Here is a 19,409-nt window from a genome sequence, read left to right on the forward strand (position 1 = left end):
AAACAGTATCAAGTAAATGAAAACCAGTTAGAAAAAGTGACGTCTCCAAATCCTTTGTGGAGCCAAGATGCTAGCATGCTAGCAGTAGCGCTAAACAGTTTGACATCCTTGCAGTGAAAGGATTCACGGAGCAAAGTTGGGCACTGGAGTTCGAAGTGATCTCTCAACCCTTCACAGCGTCTCTCCACAGCATCACCTTGGAATCAGGAGTAATTGTGACCTCATTTTATTTCTAAAAAGGACACGGGAGGCTAATTGGGCTTGATGAAGCAACGCGAGCATGAATTAGTTAAAGTTGTAATTTCCAATTAGTTTGAGGCATCTGACATTGATCCGATCGCTGACATGATGATGATACAGTGTGCCGGCTACATCCTCCTCTGCTCCTCTCGTCTGCTGTGATCAATAATAACTGCTTAACCTGCTCTCTTTCCGACTTCATCCCCTCAATCTTTTCTAATAAGAGCTTAACAAGCTAATGAATTCTCCCGTGCTTTTACACAAGTCTCCTGGCAGACCACGTCCCTGCTTCCGTGTCTCGGAGCGAGCTCCGTCGACTTGTTGGGATTAATAAACAATCCTCAGTGGGGCTTATTTGTGTTTCCTTCTCCCGTCTCTCTCAGGACCGTCCTCTGTGATCAGCAACGACGATGACTCAGCGTCTCCTCTTCATCACGTCTCCAATGGCAGCAACACTCCTTCCTCTTCGGAGATCGGTCCGGACGCCGTCATCATTGGCATGACCAAAATCCCTGTGATCGAGAACCCGCAGTACTTCCGAAGCACAAACAGTCTGCTCAAGACAGACACATGTGAGTACCTGCGTGTAATCGATGTACGACGGAGAATTCTGGTCGTCATGGCAACAGTGCGGCTATTTGTTGCCGCGACAGGATTCACATTTATTTCGATCAATGAAAGTTGCCATGATTATTTCCTGCCAACTTGAACTGACCACTGCTAACACATGAACTCTCAGGCGCCGTTTACAAGCCACATCTAGCCAGTCTGCGCAAAAGGTCACGACCTGACGCAGTCAATAGCAATGACCATAAAAACAGTCCTCAGGTCACCGGCCCTAAACCTTTCTGAACAGTCCATGACAACCACCCCCACTGAGATCAATCCAGACTAACCCCACCCCATTTTTGAGGACACTATAGAGACACTACAGAGATTTCATGAATTTGTATTTGTACGTCTAACTCTCTAACTCTCCCTTCATATGAACCCTCTCATTGAGCCAATGTTTCTCAACATATACACCATATGCACATATGCCTGGTGTTTAGGAGACAAAGTCAGAGAGGCTAGATGGAGATGGTTTGGACATGTACAGAGGAGAGAGAGCCAGTACATTGGTAGGAAGATGTTGAGGTTGGAACTGCCAGGCAGAAGGTGGAGAGGAAGGCCAAAGAGGAGATTTATGGAGGTGGTGAAGGAGGACATGAGGTTTGTAGGTTTGAGAGAAGAGGAAGCAGAGGACAGGGTGAGGTGGAGGAAGATGATCCGCTGTGGCCACCCCTGAAGGGAGACGCTGAAAGGAAAAGAAGAAGAAGAGCCATGAGTGATGGGGATACCATGTCCCAACTTGGTCCCAGGTCTCCCCATATTTTTATTTTTTTGGGGCTAAATAAATTATAGAACTTACACAAGTGGCCATTGCATCTCTGAATAAATAACCAGTGTCTCCTGGAAGATTTTAAGGGATTTCCAGTTAGGTCTATATAGGAACAGGAGGTGAGACAGATGGGAAATGGAACGCCGCTGATAAACCATGGCTTTGGTGGAGAGAACACTATTAACAAAGCAGAAAAGGCCGATTCAACCGAGCCCACCGATAAATCAAAGAGGGTTTGACAATGCTTTTCACTTGGCATCTTCTTTGACACCTGGATGAGTCATGTTCCATATCCGGTTTGTACTAATGCTATAGCAGATACATTTTTGTAACTGTGCATTCATTTTTGTGTTTGCTCTTCAGGGCCGAAGCAATAATAATTTAAATAAATAATCAAATAACTGAAGAAATAAACAGGCAAACACAGCGGGGGTTGCGGTCGCCGCTACCTCCTCTCTGCTAGGTTGCGGGTCAGCTTCCAGCTTGGGGCGACCACAGTCCTATCATGGTGCAGTTTGTATGTTCTCTCCGTGTCTCTGTGGCTTTACTCTCTGGTTTCCTCCCACATCCCAAACCTCCCAAACACAGTTTGACTCTCACCCGAAGCAGCTGCCAACAAGACCCATAAGGGCATAAGTGGTTGAAGATGAATAAATGAATAAACAATAAAATAAATACAAATCAACTAGGCCTGCATGTCGGCTTATTGAGAGCTACATTTTGTTTACACTGCTTGTGAAGGTGGTGAAACAAGAGCTTGTTGAAATGACATTGGCATTGACAAAGTGTTCTCTAACTTTCATATGAGGTGGTCAAATAAACATCTAGTAGGATCACTTCTGATTTGCTCTTCAAATCCCTCTAGTCGTGAACATTAGTAGAACAGGCACACACACACTCAAACAGACAGCAAACGTGCACAAGGAAAATGACCCGCTCCGTCATTGCCACATTAAGCTTATTGGTGAGCAGTAAAAGATTTGCAGGTTGTGGCCTCATGTTGCAGTAAATCTCAAGTGTTATTGCGTGTTGATATAATGCTGTTTCTCTTTTGAGGAAGGTAAAATAGCGTGCGTTGACCTCTTCAGTGTGGTAATATAACTAAAAGATGGACGGTGTTTTACCGCTGAGCGACTTGAACAGAAGCACAGAGAATCAATTAAAGTCAATACTCACATGTGCATCACGTGTCAGCGCCTGTTTTAATATATCGCCTCCATTACATCTCTGTCTGCGTGTGTGGCTTAAGCCAACAGACAGGCGGCGTAAATACTAGGATCAATGTGAATGATTGTTTGGCATGCTGCCTTGTCCCCATGTTCCTCTGTCAATTATAAGGCATGGTGAGCAAAGCGGCACTTGATTCTCAACACTCACCTGGTCTGGACTCAACACAACAAATACCTGCTGTCAATGACCGTAATATGAAGGATTCTAATTCTAATGGAGCAAGTGTTGCTCTTTGAAGGTCCATGTTTCAGTCAGTCATAGTTGTAGAGGATTGGAGCACACAACTTTCTCACAACACCACCAGACTCACACACTTCAACGTAGCAGGGCTTTTCACTCTTCTTTTTTGTTTGTAACATCGCAGCAGCTTGATCGTTGAAATGGCCGGACTAAGTGGAATAAAAGGTGAAAATCTATGTTCTGGCAGCTGTTGACAGCTATGCATCTGTGCCGTCAACTATGTGGCACCATACTTGTTCAGCATCAGCGCCAAGTAGTCCTAGAAAGAAATGAAATTTACTGAAATGAAATGAAATTCAAAGAAATTACTCCTGCAACAGCTGTCACACTCCATCCCCATCATTTTTAATGGCCTGGGAGAGTTTGAATTTAAATACTAGCAAACAAGATTGTCGTAAAATGGACTCACCAGTCCGGGTTTATGACATTGTGGAAGTCAAATACTAACAAACCCAAACATTAGAATGCCTCAAACACACTGAACATCACTCTAAAACAAGGGTCCTGAACTTCCTAGGATGCAGTTCAGTGACTAACCACCAGGTGTCCAATGTGAGCATGGGTGTTGCCCCAACTGGACACTACCTCCTTGTTCAATGCAAGCTGGTTTGAGAACACTGTCAGTGGATTCCTATATATTGTATATGAGCTTGGAAGTGTGCACTTGAACTCTAAAACAAAGGTGCAGAAACATTTGAAATTTTGTTGCAGGTTTGTGGGGCACTGGTTATTTACTCGAGAGACTCCGGTGCTTATAAACGGTCATCATATCGAGCCCTTCAGGCACGCCTGCTTTTTTGCTGGCCTGGAGACAATGGCAATCTAATTCAACGTGAAGAACTACCAAACCACTCAAATGCTAGTGATGTCATCAAAACACTGCAGATAGTACTGAATGTGATACATGGTACGATTAGATCAACAGGAAGACTAGTCTTCTACTGTAGTTCTATTTATTCTTTTTATTTTACATCCTTTATTATTATTGTTTAGTCTTCCAAACTTGTCATTGAAACATTTTAAGCTGCTAATTTTTAAAAATTGTATTGTGTTTTATTCTTTTTTTAAAAGGATAGCGGTCTGCTCTACTAGAAAAATCGGTGAAATATTTTTCTTTTAATGATCTGACAATTATGCAAAGCTGCAAAGTGACCCGGGTCACTTGTTCCATCTGTGGTTTTGAAGCACATGCGGAGCTGCATCTCATTTGATCCACCGCTGAATATTAATCATTTCTTAGTTCCCTACCTGCCTTACTTACGAAGATATGTATAGGTAAAAAATTGAAATAAAAAATACAACGCAATGCATTTGGGAAGCACAAGCTAGTGGAAATCCCTTTCCACATATTGCGCTTAATAATGCAACTGAGATTAGCAGGAAGAAGCAACAAAAAAAAAGAACTGCTGAAAATACTGATGCTGAAAAGCTCCAAAGGGCAGCCATTTCAATTCTTTAAAAGCACATTTGGTGCATTTTTCCCCTGGTTATGAGGACCGACAGGATTAAGTGTGAACAGGTGATAACGGGAGATACTAGAAACGGATAAGAGAAGGATGAATGAAAACCCTGTGCTGTGAGGATACAGAATGACGGGGGAAAAGGAGAAATGTCCAAGAGAAATGGGCTCTGGTTGCGACACTTCTCTTTTGTTGTGAGCTCCATCTGTAGGGATTCGGACAAAGGAAAGCTATATTCTCCGTCTTTATTCTGAAATCCAAAGTAACATCTCCACTTGAGCATATTAGGGGTGCTCATCTATTCAAGGCTCTGGAAAAACTGATTCATAAGAAAAGGCAAACATGCTAATCTCTGAGAATCAAGGGCAACATTGGTTGTTTAAAGGGATGACTGATAACCAAAGAGGTGCAGAGGAAGAAATGCTCTGACGCGTTTAGTTTGATTATAAACACGGGTCATAAACTGTCTCATGAGGTGGCTTGATGTCACGTCACCAAAGTGCAAATGAAAGGGTCAGGAAAGGATCCGGAGCCAGGGGAGTCGGAGGAGACGGCGAGGCAGATGGCAAAAGGGGGAATAATTGCGTCCCGAGACATTGGTTCTGCTGGTTGTTTATGAGAGGCTTATTATGGAAGGAAGGTGCGAGCACTGCAGGGACGGCAGAACGGAGAGACAGATGGAAGAGTGGGGAGGAAAATAACGCTCGCTGATGTAAATGGTGTCACCGTGTCTAACTGATGGATAGACGGACTCGGAAGAAAACCTGTTGCCTGATGCTTGAGTTGAAGTGATGATCATTTAATGGAGAAGGTGAAAGAGAGCAGAGATCCTCCAGATTTGCTCGAACTCATGCCAACTGCTGGAACTGTTACATGGAGAGTGGACTTTTTTTTTATGTACCTGTCCTTGTCATATGTTACAGTCAGTGATCATATACTTACATGCAGTCTTTACGTTGACATCACTGTTCACCAGCACATCCAGTGGTGGGGGGAGGGGAGGGTCAAAAGTTAATAACTACAACTAACTTCAAAACAAACATGGTGACTGTGTGTTTACCAATGTATCTCTTGCACAAAACAAGAAAACGGAGACAGCGTTGCAGGGGGCGTTGTATGTATCGGGTAGTAGCAGCAACACTGCCCCCCACGGTTTTCAGGGGTACTGCTCCATTTGTCCTGTATCTGTAACAGAGCATGGACAGAAGGGTCCTTCTGGATCCATATGTAATATGACGCGAAAACGGGCCTTAAATAGAGTTAGAAGACCAGACCTGATTGAGGAAACAAGAGAGGTTGTAGTTACATAATAGGACTATAGCAGAGAGCAAGAAAGGGAGCATTGTAAAAAAAATTTAAAAACTGCTACAAAAAAAGTGGAAATAGCAGTAAATGTGGTAAAATATATTAGCTGTAAACCAGGGATTCTTAACCTTTTTGATCGTGGGGCCCACCTTTCCCCCGAACAAATGAGCCCAGGGCCCATTCAAGTAATAGAACTGATTCATGACTCTTGATTTCATTTGTGATCAATAACCATATTGAATCTACTTACTCATAAACAAACCGAAACTTTGTGAAATGGCATAAAACCATGTGATCATCGCAAAGATATTTGTCCTACCAGCAGCAGAACCAGGTGCAAGTCATATTTATCCAATTTACTAAAGAAAAAAAGAAAAAAATACACTTAATGCAAGATGTTGAGAAAATTTAATAAAAACTGAATACAATTTTGAATAATATATTTATTTAAACTATATTTAATATTTAAACTCCTCTTTTTTTTTCTTTTCAAGAACTTCCTTATAGTTTTTGAGTATCACAGATTTACAGCTGTCAAGTCAATTCAGTGACACACTACTGCCACCATCACCGTCTCGCGGCCCTCACGGCCCAAATGTGTAAAACAAAAAAAAATCTAAGGAATTGGATGGACAGCAGGTGAGCGTTCCAAGCTCTTTAGTGTTATGTGTGGTCGGTGAGGGAAGATTAACAGAGCGTTATCTGTGCTAGCGTGAGCCTGCAGTAATGAAAAGACAGCAAATAGAGAGCCAATTGTGGAAAGTTCAATAAATCTTTTTTTGGCCAACTCCTTGCCTGAGATGAGGTTTAAGATTTTGGCCTCTAGCATGACTGACTGCTCGACACAATACGGACACACAAGGAAAATAAGATATTTTGTCACTGCACTCAGACGAAGGTTGATTTATCGTAGAGAACCAATGTTGTGTTTTCCTTTTTTCTTGCTGTTTATTTCCTTGAAAACCAACACAATGCGATCAAAAGCTTCAGGGTCTATTATCAATAGTTCTTGGAATGTCTATGGAAATTTAAATTTTTTTCGTCTGGTTATTTGGCTGTTGACCTTTTTACTGAGTTTTACTGAGTTTTGTTGGTCATTATTCATAAGTGATGAAACTGAGCATTGATCCATAACACAGAAAGTCATGTCACTTGTTTTCCTGCTCTTTTTTTCAGGATCTTAGGTACATTTTTTTCTTCATTTCAGATGTTGCTGGCGTCACCATGCCAACTATATGTCTGAGCTAATCTGCTGTTGAAAGCCACAATGGTGTCAGTGAATTGAGTTTACAGTAAATGACTTTCCAATAGAAGATTCCAGGAACCAAAAATAACCGAGCACAAATGCATATAAGCAAATACAGCCTGGTGGGTGTGTCTCCATTAACCACAACAGTGAGGTTAGAAGCTTATTTCTCATCTCTCTCGCTCTCTTTCTGTTGGCAATATTGGGTTATAGTGTGGCCCTCGCTGGCGTACAGCACAGATCGATGAAGCTTTTGACAGACTCACTGGACTTTAATGTGATATTAGCGCAGACAGACCTTCTTCCAAAGCACATCACAGATGACTCTCCGCTCCATGTGTGTCGTTCAACACGCTGCGTATGGATCGGAATATGGAAGACACACCAAAGAGCGGTAAATGTGGCATTCTGTCAGCCGTACTGCTGAAGAAAAAGCAAATCACCGTGGTGAGATGCCAAATTTTCCACAGAAAAATGGGCTTGAAACAAGTCACCATGGCAACAGACAGCAGATTTGTTCAGTCGCACACCACGGGGAGAGAACAAAAGCTGTGCGATTGTGCCTTTGATAAACAGTGGATAAACAGGCGTAAGCTGGAAAATTCATTTGAGAGTGTCGTCCAATTCATTTACATTTCATTGAAGTAGGTGGTTAAAGATGTGATGTTTAATTAATGCCGCTAATGAGAAGATTAAAATTGTGTTTGCTTTTTTTTTTCATTGATTGGCTGCACGATACTCATCGAGGAAATATTTCGAGAACATTAAATAGTTGATCATCACAAAGCACACACTAATTTACCCTGGATAATGTTGTGTTACCATTTTAATCTTGTAATTGCTTTTTAGTGCGTTGCACTGCAGCCAAACCTCATTGAGATGCTTGCTCTCAATTCTGTCTTGAGTTAGCCGCTCGCATTTTTGACAGCCCTGGCCCTTTATCTATGGAAGTGTAACAGCACGAAAGGTCTTTGAAACCTGTGCCATTTCTTCTTACTTTTATTTATTTATTTATTTGGGTCATAATTTTCTGACATTTGACAGACATTTTTAAGACTTCGAGCTACAAGATATTTTCCTTCAGGTGTCATTTTTTACCACCCCATACCACTGCAAGGCGAAAAAGCACTTCATTTTAGACAAAATGCATACAGTTATTTAAAAAAACATTCACCATTTTTGTCATGGATTCAATAGTTTGATTTATTAACAGGTAAATGTTTCATATTTCATTGGAGATTCCATATGGGGTCAGGTGACCGGGTCGCTTGTTTTGTTTGTCCCCATAATTTACCATTACTTTTATTCATTATGTGTGGTATGTTTATGCCTTATTAAGTTCAAATTATTTCACATTGAACAATGTATTTGATCATTTAAAGTTTCTGTCATGTGTTCCAGGGCGGTCTGGTAAATCTTAACAGACCTGATCTAACTAAGCCAAAATAGCAACTGTGAAGTCACTTATAGAAGTAATGCAGTAGCTAGAGCGGCACTATGGGGCACTGAAGTACAAAAATAGTATAGTAACCAATGGCATAAGTTTAATAACTATATGAATGCATGTGAATGTGGTCTAAGAATATCAGAATCAATTGCCAAGAAAGAAAGTGAAGTCGGGAGAATGACCTGTTTTGTAGAATGTTGCAGATGGTGCTTTTATTTTTGTTTATATGAACACAAAAAGTGTTGAATACTATTTCATTTTTGAGTTTGTGTCCAATGCAACTGCTTTCTCTGTCGTATAAATGCAGATATTGTGCGACACCAAGTCATCTTTCAAAACCTAACTGACCTGCCCTCTTTTTCCACAGTCGTCCAGCACATCAAGAGGCACAACATCGTGCTGAAGAGAGAGTTGGGAGAAGGAGCTTTTGGGAAGGTCTTCCTAGCCGAGTGTTACAACCTTTCACCCGACCAGGAGAAGATCCTTGTGGCTGTCAAGGTATTCTGAACAATAAAATGTAGATTGCTGAAAAATATATTGTGATATTATCTCACATTATAAACCTACAGACCAACTACAGACCAGTTTAACAAGTCAAAGCAAGTAGTAAAAGGTGTAACAAAACATCTAGAAAGACATCAGAAAGAGGTTTGTTTATCAGAATAAGGTGCACCACAACCACAGATTTGGTTGAGCAATAGGACCAATTTTTCTGTTGACTCATCGATATATTGTTCTGGAAACCGATCCTTGAAATACAGTTCCCATATTGAGCAGCTGATAATCTTCAGTTCCTGAAATGGATACGGGCTGAAACAAAAGCCTGGCCATGCCGTCTGTACAGTACTCGGACTCTGTCTTCCCTGCGGCCTCACCTCCATTTCCTCTGCTATTGTTAGCCTCATGTTCTCCTCAAGACTTTCTCTGTAAGCAAAAGGTGGAATTACACACAAACCGCCGACTTTCCTGGGAAACGTCCGGCCACCCAATCTACCCAGCGCTCCATCAAGGAAGCTTTCTTTGCTGCTGTACGGTGAAAGAGGATCTGATTGGTGAAGAGGTTCTCATTAAGAATACATGACCTGTAAGAGACCCCCCCACCACCCCTTCACTCTGCCCCCCCACTTCCTTCCCCTGTACCTCTAACTCTTCCACCTGCAGCACTTTGCTCTCCTCAGGCTTTTATGCCGTTCTTCGGCTGCTTGTGTTTTTCATGAGGGATAAACAGGACTCTCATAATTACAGTGTAAACCACAATAAATCTGGCTGCACATTGGCATGATAATATATATTAATCATTCGCTCATTAGTGGGAGCCCATTGATTGAGCTGCTGTAATTCTTCTGGGTTTCTTTTTCCAATTAGCTAATGTACCATCTGCACTACTGGCTGCGCCACTGGTCATCTCGCCATCTCTCTGCAGCTGTCGCTTCCTCCTCATCTGCAGCATCAACAACTTGACTATCTCACTGAGGAGAAGCAGAGTAGTCAACTGGATGATGACATTGCTTTTACGTATCTGTCGTCTGTTTAGCCTGGTGACGGACAGTCGTGCGCCGTGAGGCTTTGGGCCAGTCTCTGGTGGCTCTGAGGGAACATTCATGGAAGGAAAATATGACAGAAAGACATTCACTTTATTGAGGAAAAGTGTTTCGGACAGTATTTTCTTCTTGCGTGAAGGAATATCAATTTTAATGTCAAGGTTTAGTCGCCTCATACGCCTAAAATCAGTAGCTCTTTGCATCAATTCTGCCAAGAGTACGTACATCCAGCTTCAGTTAACCTGTCCTGCTTAGTCCTGTTCAGGGAGAGAGAGTTGGAGCCGATCCCAGCGGTCATTGGGCGAGAGGCGGAATATACCCTGGACATCGCAGGGCACACAAAGCATTCACACACACACACCTACTGTAGGGGCAAGTTTACAGTGTCCAGTGAACCTAGTCTTTGGACTGTGGAAACTGGAGTACCGCCTTCTTGCTGAGAGGTAGCAGTACTAACCATTGCGCCACAGTGCCGGCATTCTGCCAAGAGTGAAAATGCTGAACAATTGCTAAACCCTTATCAGTCACTTTCCTCAACCACTCTGTCACAGATCCTTCATGACTGGTTTTGTTGTTTAGTGACTTTCTTCGTGTCTATGTCTTTGTGTTTTTTTCTTTAATAAATAGTCAACTGCAGGGTGACTTCCATGAATATGGAATATGGGAATGTAGAGGCAACTTCCATAGTAGAGTCCAGAGTAGGAGAATAAATGATGTGGAAATGTTTCTGACAGGCAATGATGAATTTTATTTTCTACTTTTTCAACATTCATAAATTGTTCAACTTGTAAAGGTGCTTGATTTTTTTTATTTCATTTTTTCATCTTTCTGTCATATACATATCATGTCTTATTAAGTCATCCCATTATGCACAGGATCTTATTTCTTCTTGTCTTCTTCCTTTCTTCTGGCCCCTCAAAACAGTCACAGCGTGTTCTGTGTCCTCGCCGCTGTAGACTCTGGGTGGAGTGTTTCTAACAATACTTATTTCACCTTTGAGACTGATCATTACCTGTGTATGCACGAAGAGTAGGCGAGGATGGTGTAGGTCAGTGGTAACCAACCAGTCGATTGGGATTGACTGGTAGATCATTGCCTCATTGTGGGTCCACCGCAGTCGCCATGACAGTCGACCTGTCTATGTGATGCAGTGCTATGTTGCTGCACCGAGGGATGAGGTGAACTCGCCCCACTCCTGCCTTTTATTGTGCTGCAATCATCAAGACATTTAAATTCTGAGTCCTCAGAAATGACTCACCCATGAAACTGCACGTGCCTTATTTGCATCCTCCCACACATGAGCACTGACAGTCGGCACGAACAGGCCGTGAAGAGCGCATCTTCCAATTGTTCTTAAGGCTGATGCTCCAGTTTCACTGCAGAACGATTTGTTCATTGTTCAAACTGTGACATCAAAGACTCTGAGTCTATAGATTATATGATATAGATTCTTCGTAGAGTCTCCCACGGCACAGTAATAGCGACAAACACAGGCTGATGTGGTAGATGACAGAAACATATTATCCAGTGTACATCACATTACCACGACCTACATGTGCTAATAGATCTTAATGGTCTCGGTTCCAGAGTTCCCTATCCATCAACCACTCAGTCCTTATGCAGAAGTGACTTTCATTCTGACTGTATATTGTCCACCGAGGTGCCATTGATCAAACACGCCCTCATGCGTACGCGCACATCCCGCCGCGCGTCATCAATCTTAACCACCTAGCACTTTCAATAATGCTTCCTTCTCGCATGCAAATGTGAGTCACTACATTCCTGAGCAGGAGGATGTTGATTGCTTTCTATTTGTCCGGGGACCTGAATGTGCTCAGCGCCGATGACTAACCCGGCAATATTATGACTTGTAGCCGAAGAATGAATGCCACATTGAATACATTGTGTCGTGGGTAACAACGAGGAGCATAAAACTTGCCTGCGTGAGCACTGCTCGTTCTTTGAAGACCTTTAAAAGGGGACGTTTGAAGTGGCATTGTAGACGCCTGACTGATGTTTGGGTGGTGCCAAATGATACTGCACAATGGCTGCGAACCCACAGACTGGAGTCAGCAAAAAACTAAGTGTATAGAGAAAGAACCTGCCACAAAGGCCAGTGCTCACCCAGGGGCAGTGCCACTTATGTCAGGCATTTGTGCCTGGCTCACCATGGTCACGTAGGAACCAAATGGTCGACACAACGCCACAGGAAACATGCTAGAATGTGGTCTATTCGGGAATAGTTATGAGATAATAAATCTCACAGCAACATCAACATTCTGCTGAATCAGCATTCGGTATTATCCTTGTACCATTACAGATCTCCTACATGGGTTCAATATCAAGTTTCACCTTGAGATTAGAGCACATTCTCAGAGCGTCCAGTTTCAGATTACAGTCTACGATGCACATCACCATTTCGTCTCCGTCTAAATGATCTGCTTAGTTTTGAGGGGACGAGGTCCCGAGGTCTGGAGGTCACTTCCGTCTCATCCTGCTAGTGCAGTGACTTCTTCTTGTCCTTTGGCGTTATGTTCATAACAAGAGTGTGTGTTGTCTGGCTGACACACACACACACACACACGAGGTGGAGGGAAACCGTATATCCATGTCATATACAGTAGGAAGACAATCAATTATTCATGTAGGAGAAGAGGAATGTCTATAATTTGCTTCTTTGGACGTGAAACAAATACAGAAAACATACTTCTCTGTAACACTCTTTCACGCTCTCTTGCTTGATCATGCTAGAATTTTTGTGTGCGATCCAGGTGTTGCTCTTAGAAAGAAGCTATTTGTTGTCCTGAGGAGCCGTTGTGCAATGTGACTTGTCAGGCTGTGAAATTCAGACCTCACGTTTTCCATGCCATTTTCTTTGCATATGCTCAGACACTTAAAGAGGCCAGCGAGAACGCCAGAAAGGACTTTCACCGTGAGGCTGAACTGCTGACCAACCTCCAGCACGAGCACATCGTCACCTTCTACGGCGTGTGTGTGGAGAGCGACCCGCTCATCATGGTGTTCGAGTACATGAAGCACGGAGACCTGAACAAGTTCCTCAGGCAAGGCCGTTCATCACGCTCGCGAGAACAGTAAAATCCATACTGACTGTACTGGTATTGGAAACACCGTTAAAGCTAATAGAATCCTTCATTAAGAAAACCTTCCCGATCATTTCCAGCTTCGAGCTCATGTCTTGCTTTACATGTAAAGCAAATGACAGAAGACGAACAAATAAGAGACCTCTCCACATGTTGTTGTGCAGGGCTCACGGTCCGGACGCAGTCCTGATGGCAGAGGGCCAGACCACAAGACCTGTTGAGCTCACTCAGTCCCAGATGCTGCACATCGCCCAGCAGATCGCATCTGGAATGGTCTACCTGGCATCCCAGCACTTTGTGCACCGTGACCTGGCGACCAGGTTCGACACCTTTAACTTCCTATAAGCGCCTATAAGAAGAATTCAGTGTAATCACTTAAATGTAAAAAAATACGAAGCCTGCAACAGTTGAGTTTCAGTTAAAAATAAGTCAATTTTCTAGCCAAAAAAAGGTATTTTCTGATATGTTTCTCCATCACCCAGGAACTGCCTGGTGGGTGAGAACTTGTTGGTGAAGATTGGAGACTTTGGCATGTCAAGGGACGTCTACAGCACTGACTACTACAGGGTAGGTGTATGTGTCGAACTCTTTTCTTGCCTCTTCGTTTACGACCCCTGCTGCATGGGACCCGGGCCGCTCCCCCTCTGCATGGGCATGACAGGCCACCACATGTTTTTTAGGAGTCTTACTCACAAACTAAATGACCTTAAAAAGGATAATGGTGGCTCAAGGTCATCATCTCACCTCTTGCTAGTTTCTGTGCACGCACGTTGAACAGCTACAAATGCAGTAGAAAATGAGAAAACACCAGTCAAGTAAGGATATTCTCCCAAAATTGCCAAAAGCGCAATCTGTCTGCTTGCAAAGGGGTGAAAATCTAATAAATCAAACAGCATGATGGATTGTCGGCGTTACGACTTCCCTACCTGTGAGTCACTGATATCAAAAGAGAGAAAAGGAGAGAAGAGCAAACAGCCAGTATTAAAAATTCAGATTTCATGCATCATTTTTGGATGGTCCTCACACCACCCTGCACCAGTCCCTCTTTAAGCAAACTACATAAACTGTCGGAGCAAAATGTTCCATCCAGGGTGTTCTCAGCATGATAGATTTGTCTGAGTGTATCTGAAATAACCGTCTTGTTCCTGCTGTTTTGATTTAGCTGTATTATTGTGGGGGTCTAAATATGTCAACAGTCGGTCGGAAAGTTAAAGATATTCAATAAAATTATTGGATTTCAATTGCACTGACATCAAGAACAGTCGTCCCATCTATCCCTGAAATGTCCCTTCGGCTAGATTTGGAAGGGTTTATTTATAGCGTCAAATTAAATATTTCAGCACCACCTGCTCCTATAAATCTCAGAATGACGACATAAAGCAAACCCCCGCCACCTCAGTAAAGCTAAGCTCTGAGGCTGTCGTCATGGCAACGGATGAAGGCAGCAGCGGTGAACCTCTGTGTTGTATCCAGCGTTTCTAAGGAAGAAAAGTAATCAGGGAACTTCTGTTTAGTATTCTGAAATAGTAGGAGAGCAAGAGAAGTGGGGGAGCAGAGAGATGTGGCTGGAGCGGGGGGCAGGAGGGGGAAAAAGGAGAGAGAGAAAACAGATGCTGGATGACAAGAAAACTACAGGAAATGAAGAGGTTTAGATGAGAGGAAAAAGAATCAAAATAAAAGAAGGAAGTTGTGTGCTGACAATGGAGGCTACAAACATGACACTGAACCAAGAGTGTCTGCAGAGGATGCTTTGGGAAGTGGAGTGGAAGAAAGGTAGGATTTGAGGGGAGAGGCGAGATGCAGTCATGCTCTTGCGTCAAACAGGAGCAAAGATGAGTCATACAGGATTTGAAGCCCCCCCAGTGCCTACGTGTATGTGTGAGTAGAAATAGATTTGGAGGCGTGGGATGCTGAAACGTCACAGATTCCTGTTACACAATGAGCCTGACAGTAGACTCATCTCGGAGACACAATACACCAATTCTAAGTGCAGGTATGTTTGGTGCACACACACAAGTGAGTGAGGACCGGGACATGTGTCCCCATCAGCTGACATATGGGGTTTTCCTACATCAGGTTTTGGTTAGTGGGCGGTACACCAGTGCTCATGCTCGTGGTTTCATTGTTTTGATCCAGTTTTTTTCTGAGATTTTTAGGACATATTAAATAGGACAAGAACAGTTCATTTCATTTTGGGCCTGATCTTTGAGCTTGTTTGGATTTATGAACGCTCTAAAGATTTCCCCATTCATTTCATGACATGACTGAGTATGTTGCACGCTATTCATATAGAGCACTTACATGTAGGACAATAGTTATTGAAGGGAGGCAGTATGACATTATTTCTCAACACTGAAACGTTTTTTTTGTTTGTTTTTTTTACCACGTTATGTTGTGATGTTCGTCACATTCGTTCACACCACCTGCGTAATTGGTGACATCTTGTGACACCAGTCCGAGTGCCTGTCTGGTTTACACTGTCATGGAAAAAAACATTTAAAAAAAGAGCTGAGTCAAGAGGAAAAGCGCTTGTTCATGCATCAGTAGGAAATGCACCTAATAGAACCACTGCTTCTCTGCAACAAGGGAAGGACTCATACACACTTTGCTTTTCAATTTTGAGCTGAATTTCTGTCCTCAATCACAAACAATACTGTCATGTAACAAGTACTAACAGCAGTTGCAGTTGCTATATCCTCAGAGGACTGTTTTAGCTGGTCAGTAGACTGAATATTTTCCTTTTAACAATCACAGTTGAATGACAGTCTTGTCTCTTTAACATCATATGACCAACAGATTTTCAGAAAATAGTGGGATAACAGAGAAAAGCGGCTTCTTCGTGGTTAAAAATAAAGCCAATTTCCCAGTTTTGTTTCCATAGTAACGCAGAAAGAAGTCTCTCACATTCAGAGCTGTGACAGCGCTGCCCAAAGGTCTGACAGTATCGAATGCAGAACTGGTTTTGTTTGTTTTCTACAATTGCTTCTGATGCCATGTTGACGCTCCAATGTCATGTAGTTAAGTGTGAAAAAATGATGTTAAAACTGGCAGCCTAAACAGAAACCTGCAGAGTGGTGAGTCACTTTTAGGCGGAGGATGATTGAAGGTTAAGACTAACAATAAGTAGGCGGGGTCCGTTACATAAGCTCCTCCCACTTATGGCACTCGCAGCCTTCGGGATGTTGTAAGCGACTGCCCACATTGTGGACACTATTTTAGGTCTTACAGAAATGCTGAGGCAGCAGAAGTGATTTGATGGATAAAGACAAGTGAGGGAAGGCTGAGAAAAAATACAAGAGAAGAGTATGTTTCTATTTGAAACAATTGTTTTGTTGGCAAAGAAAGGAGTTGGGGTTTCTGCATTTTTTTTAAATCATTGAAGCAGATTCATTTTGGCCACACCCAGGCATGTGGAGTACATTAAAAATTTAATGAAGGCGTTCAAGAGCCCAGTATTAATATTGCAGTCCATGAGGGGAAATGATAACAGTTGATGAATAAAACAAAAAGACTAATGGGTCAGGGCTCATTTATCCACCAGCCAGTCACAACTGTCAGAAGCAAATATGGTAAAAGCAAATGTTTGTTTGTTGGTGGTCAAAAACTGTTGATATTGCATATATTTCACTGGATGAAATTCACCTACAGGTTTGTCAAACTTAATCTGTCCCGCCAATTCATTGTATGTATGTTTCCCACGAGAGGTTTAAGTACAGAAAGTTGGTTCAAGGACACCAAAATGGTGGGGAATGCATCAAGTGTGCATCAAGGGGAAAAACTGTGTGTCTCGTGCTGAAAGGTGGAGTTAGAGGGGAGACACTGAGAGGCTTGAAGCCAAAAAAAAAAAAAAAAAAGCCTACAGTTATTAAAAGCAAGACCGATTCTGTTTAGACTCACATTTCCTGTGAAAGCCGTGCCAGCTAAAAAAATGAAATACAGATTCTGTTTGACCCTTAACTCAGACTGTTTGTCATTTTGGCCCCTTGTGTGACTTGCTTTGGCACCCTCGGTTTATTCCGTCAATTCGCCGGCAAACCTTTCTATTCATGAGGTTTTTATCTTCAAATGGAGAAGGTGCATGCCGGGCAGCTTTGACCCATGAATGCAGACATGAAGAGGAAAGCTGTGACTTGGGAGGGTGATTGTCATAGGTTCAACTTTATTTTGTCCCCTTTCAGAGCAAGTATTGAAATCCAACCTATATTTAAATTCCATATTTATATTTTAGTCCTGTACATTTATTAAAAAGTGTGAAACTGCCAAAGGGATAAATAGTATTTCACCATGATAAGTGTCTTTGAAGACTGCGACTGCAATCTGTCCTTTTTTATTTTGAACAATCAATTGTACTTCACCAACCATTACTGGGAAAAGTACTGCAACAATTACAGTGCAATACAGTAGCGTTTAAGCCAACTGTTCCACTGCTACCAGGAGAAAATCAAGGGTCTGGTTATGAAGAGTAAAAGCGACACCGCTTGTGCCGATATGTTTCTCTGGGCGCAGCATATACGTGATGGCTATCTATGTGACTGCACACGTTTTATTACTCCATTAAATAACCCCCGGACTCACAGAAACAGGCCCAGTGTGGGTACCAGGCCATTAATAACCCGCATAAAGTTCCGAAAATGGACTGCGCTATCTGTGGCATGCAATGGAGCGAAGATCACTGGCTAGATTCATGCTCGGAGGTGAGAGGAGACGGATAATATTGGAGTATAGAATACACTTTCATTCACTTTTACTTGCAGCAGGTTGAGATTGAAGAGTCTGTGCAGACATTTTAAAGCCTGAAATCTCATATAAACATGTATAGGTACCGAAAAATATGTGAGGTGTGAGAAGACTCTTTCAATGAGAAAGAAACGCAACATTGCACCAAGAGACACATTTTTATTGACATTTTTTTTTACAGCTGACACCCAGTTTTCTGACACCGGCAGTTTAATATGGAGTTTTCCCTTATCTTATAATGTAAAAGTCTCCCCTCGCTCAAACTCGTCGCCTCTAAATTGAATCACTGCTCAGGCATGAGGTGAATTCCAGCTTCATTCAGCTGTCACTCTTCCATCAGGAGCTTTAATGTGTTTGAAATGATACTTGATGTTCCCTTTCAAAAAGCGTCTTCATGAGTTTGCATGGGTATGTTCTGACTTGGTGTTGTCTGTCCGGGTTGTGTCTCCGTCTGAAGGTGGGAGGTCACACCATGCTGCCAATTCGTTGGATGCCGCCTGAAAGCATCATGTACAGAAAGTTCACCACGGAGAGCGATGTCTGGAGTCTGGGAGTCGTGCTGTGGGAGATTTTCACTTACGGCAAACAGCCTTGGTACCAGCTCTCCAATAATGAGGTACAGTGCCGTTCTACATTATCGGGTCTGTTTAGGATTATTGGAACACAGATCAACTTTTCATAGCTGTGGGTGATGATTTTGTTTTAAAACCTTATCATTACTAAACAAAGCCAACAGTTCTAACTGCCAGCTAAAAGACACAATAGGCAGGTGTTTGAATAATGAGTCAGGAACAACTCATCTTTACCAAAGGGCTTAACCCGGTTTCCTAAGACCTCATCAGAGTGCGAGCCCTTCAACCCTTCCACTCGACCTTCTCTTAAGTGTCAGTCGTTTTCTGACCCCAACTCAGGTTACAACGATCCACCGTGACCCCACTGGTTTCCTCTTTGACTCACTCCAATTTCGTCTGGAATTAACCTTTCGCCTGCGTCTTTGTTTCGTTCTTTGGCCTGAGTTGTCAAAAATGAATGATCGAGGAAATCCAGGATTTCGTTGAAAATAAATGAACCCAAAACAGACTGACAATGAAAGAAAAACAGATAAAAACACTCATAATCAAAGTGCGCAAAAATGGAAGTCATGAACTTATGAAATTATTTTCTTGCAAATTTTCTGCACTTTAAATCATTGTTTTTTTGTCCTTTAATTGTTATTCATAATTTTTAAAGGCAAAGTATCCAACACCATTGAGACCATAGACTATGAAGATCTATACAATGGAATCATGTATATTTTAATTTTATTTTAATTTTTAAAATGCTATTTTAATACTCCTGAAATTCTATTATATGTATATGTGACTATAGAATAGTGATATGCTTCAATTTAAATTAGAATCTACCAGTGTGCATTGTAGTAATGGTGTCCAATAAGCACTGAAGATCATTCCTTTGATCGTTCCTTTTGTTGAAATACAGTA

General features: G+C 42.3%; 1 protein-coding gene across 2 annotated transcripts in view; it reads left to right on the forward strand.

Annotated features, from left to right (window-relative positions):
- The window catches only part of ntrk2a (neurotrophic tyrosine kinase, receptor, type 2a), a 71,149-nt gene that overhangs the window by 44,865 nt on the left and 6,875 nt on the right, over window positions 1–19,409 (forward strand). The window contains exons 14-19 of one of the 2 annotated variants that reach the window (XM_053869789.1): window positions 624–812; window positions 8,917–9,047; window positions 12,980–13,152; window positions 13,356–13,511; window positions 13,674–13,764; window positions 18,386–18,544. In XM_053869789.1, coding sequence (XP_053725764.1) covers window positions 624–812; window positions 8,917–9,047; window positions 12,980–13,152; window positions 13,356–13,511; window positions 13,674–13,764; window positions 18,386–18,544 — 899 coding nt within the window. The remainder of the gene's footprint in view (window positions 1–623; window positions 813–8,916; window positions 9,048–12,979; window positions 13,153–13,355; window positions 13,512–13,673; window positions 13,765–18,385; window positions 18,545–19,409) is intronic. The other variant, XM_053869790.1, reaches the window with a different exon arrangement.

This window comes from Synchiropus splendidus, chromosome 7 (assembly GCF_027744825.2).
Source record: "Synchiropus splendidus isolate RoL2022-P1 chromosome 7, RoL_Sspl_1.0, whole genome shotgun sequence".
Taxonomy (NCBI): domain Eukaryota; kingdom Metazoa; phylum Chordata; class Actinopteri; order Syngnathiformes; family Callionymidae; genus Synchiropus; species Synchiropus splendidus.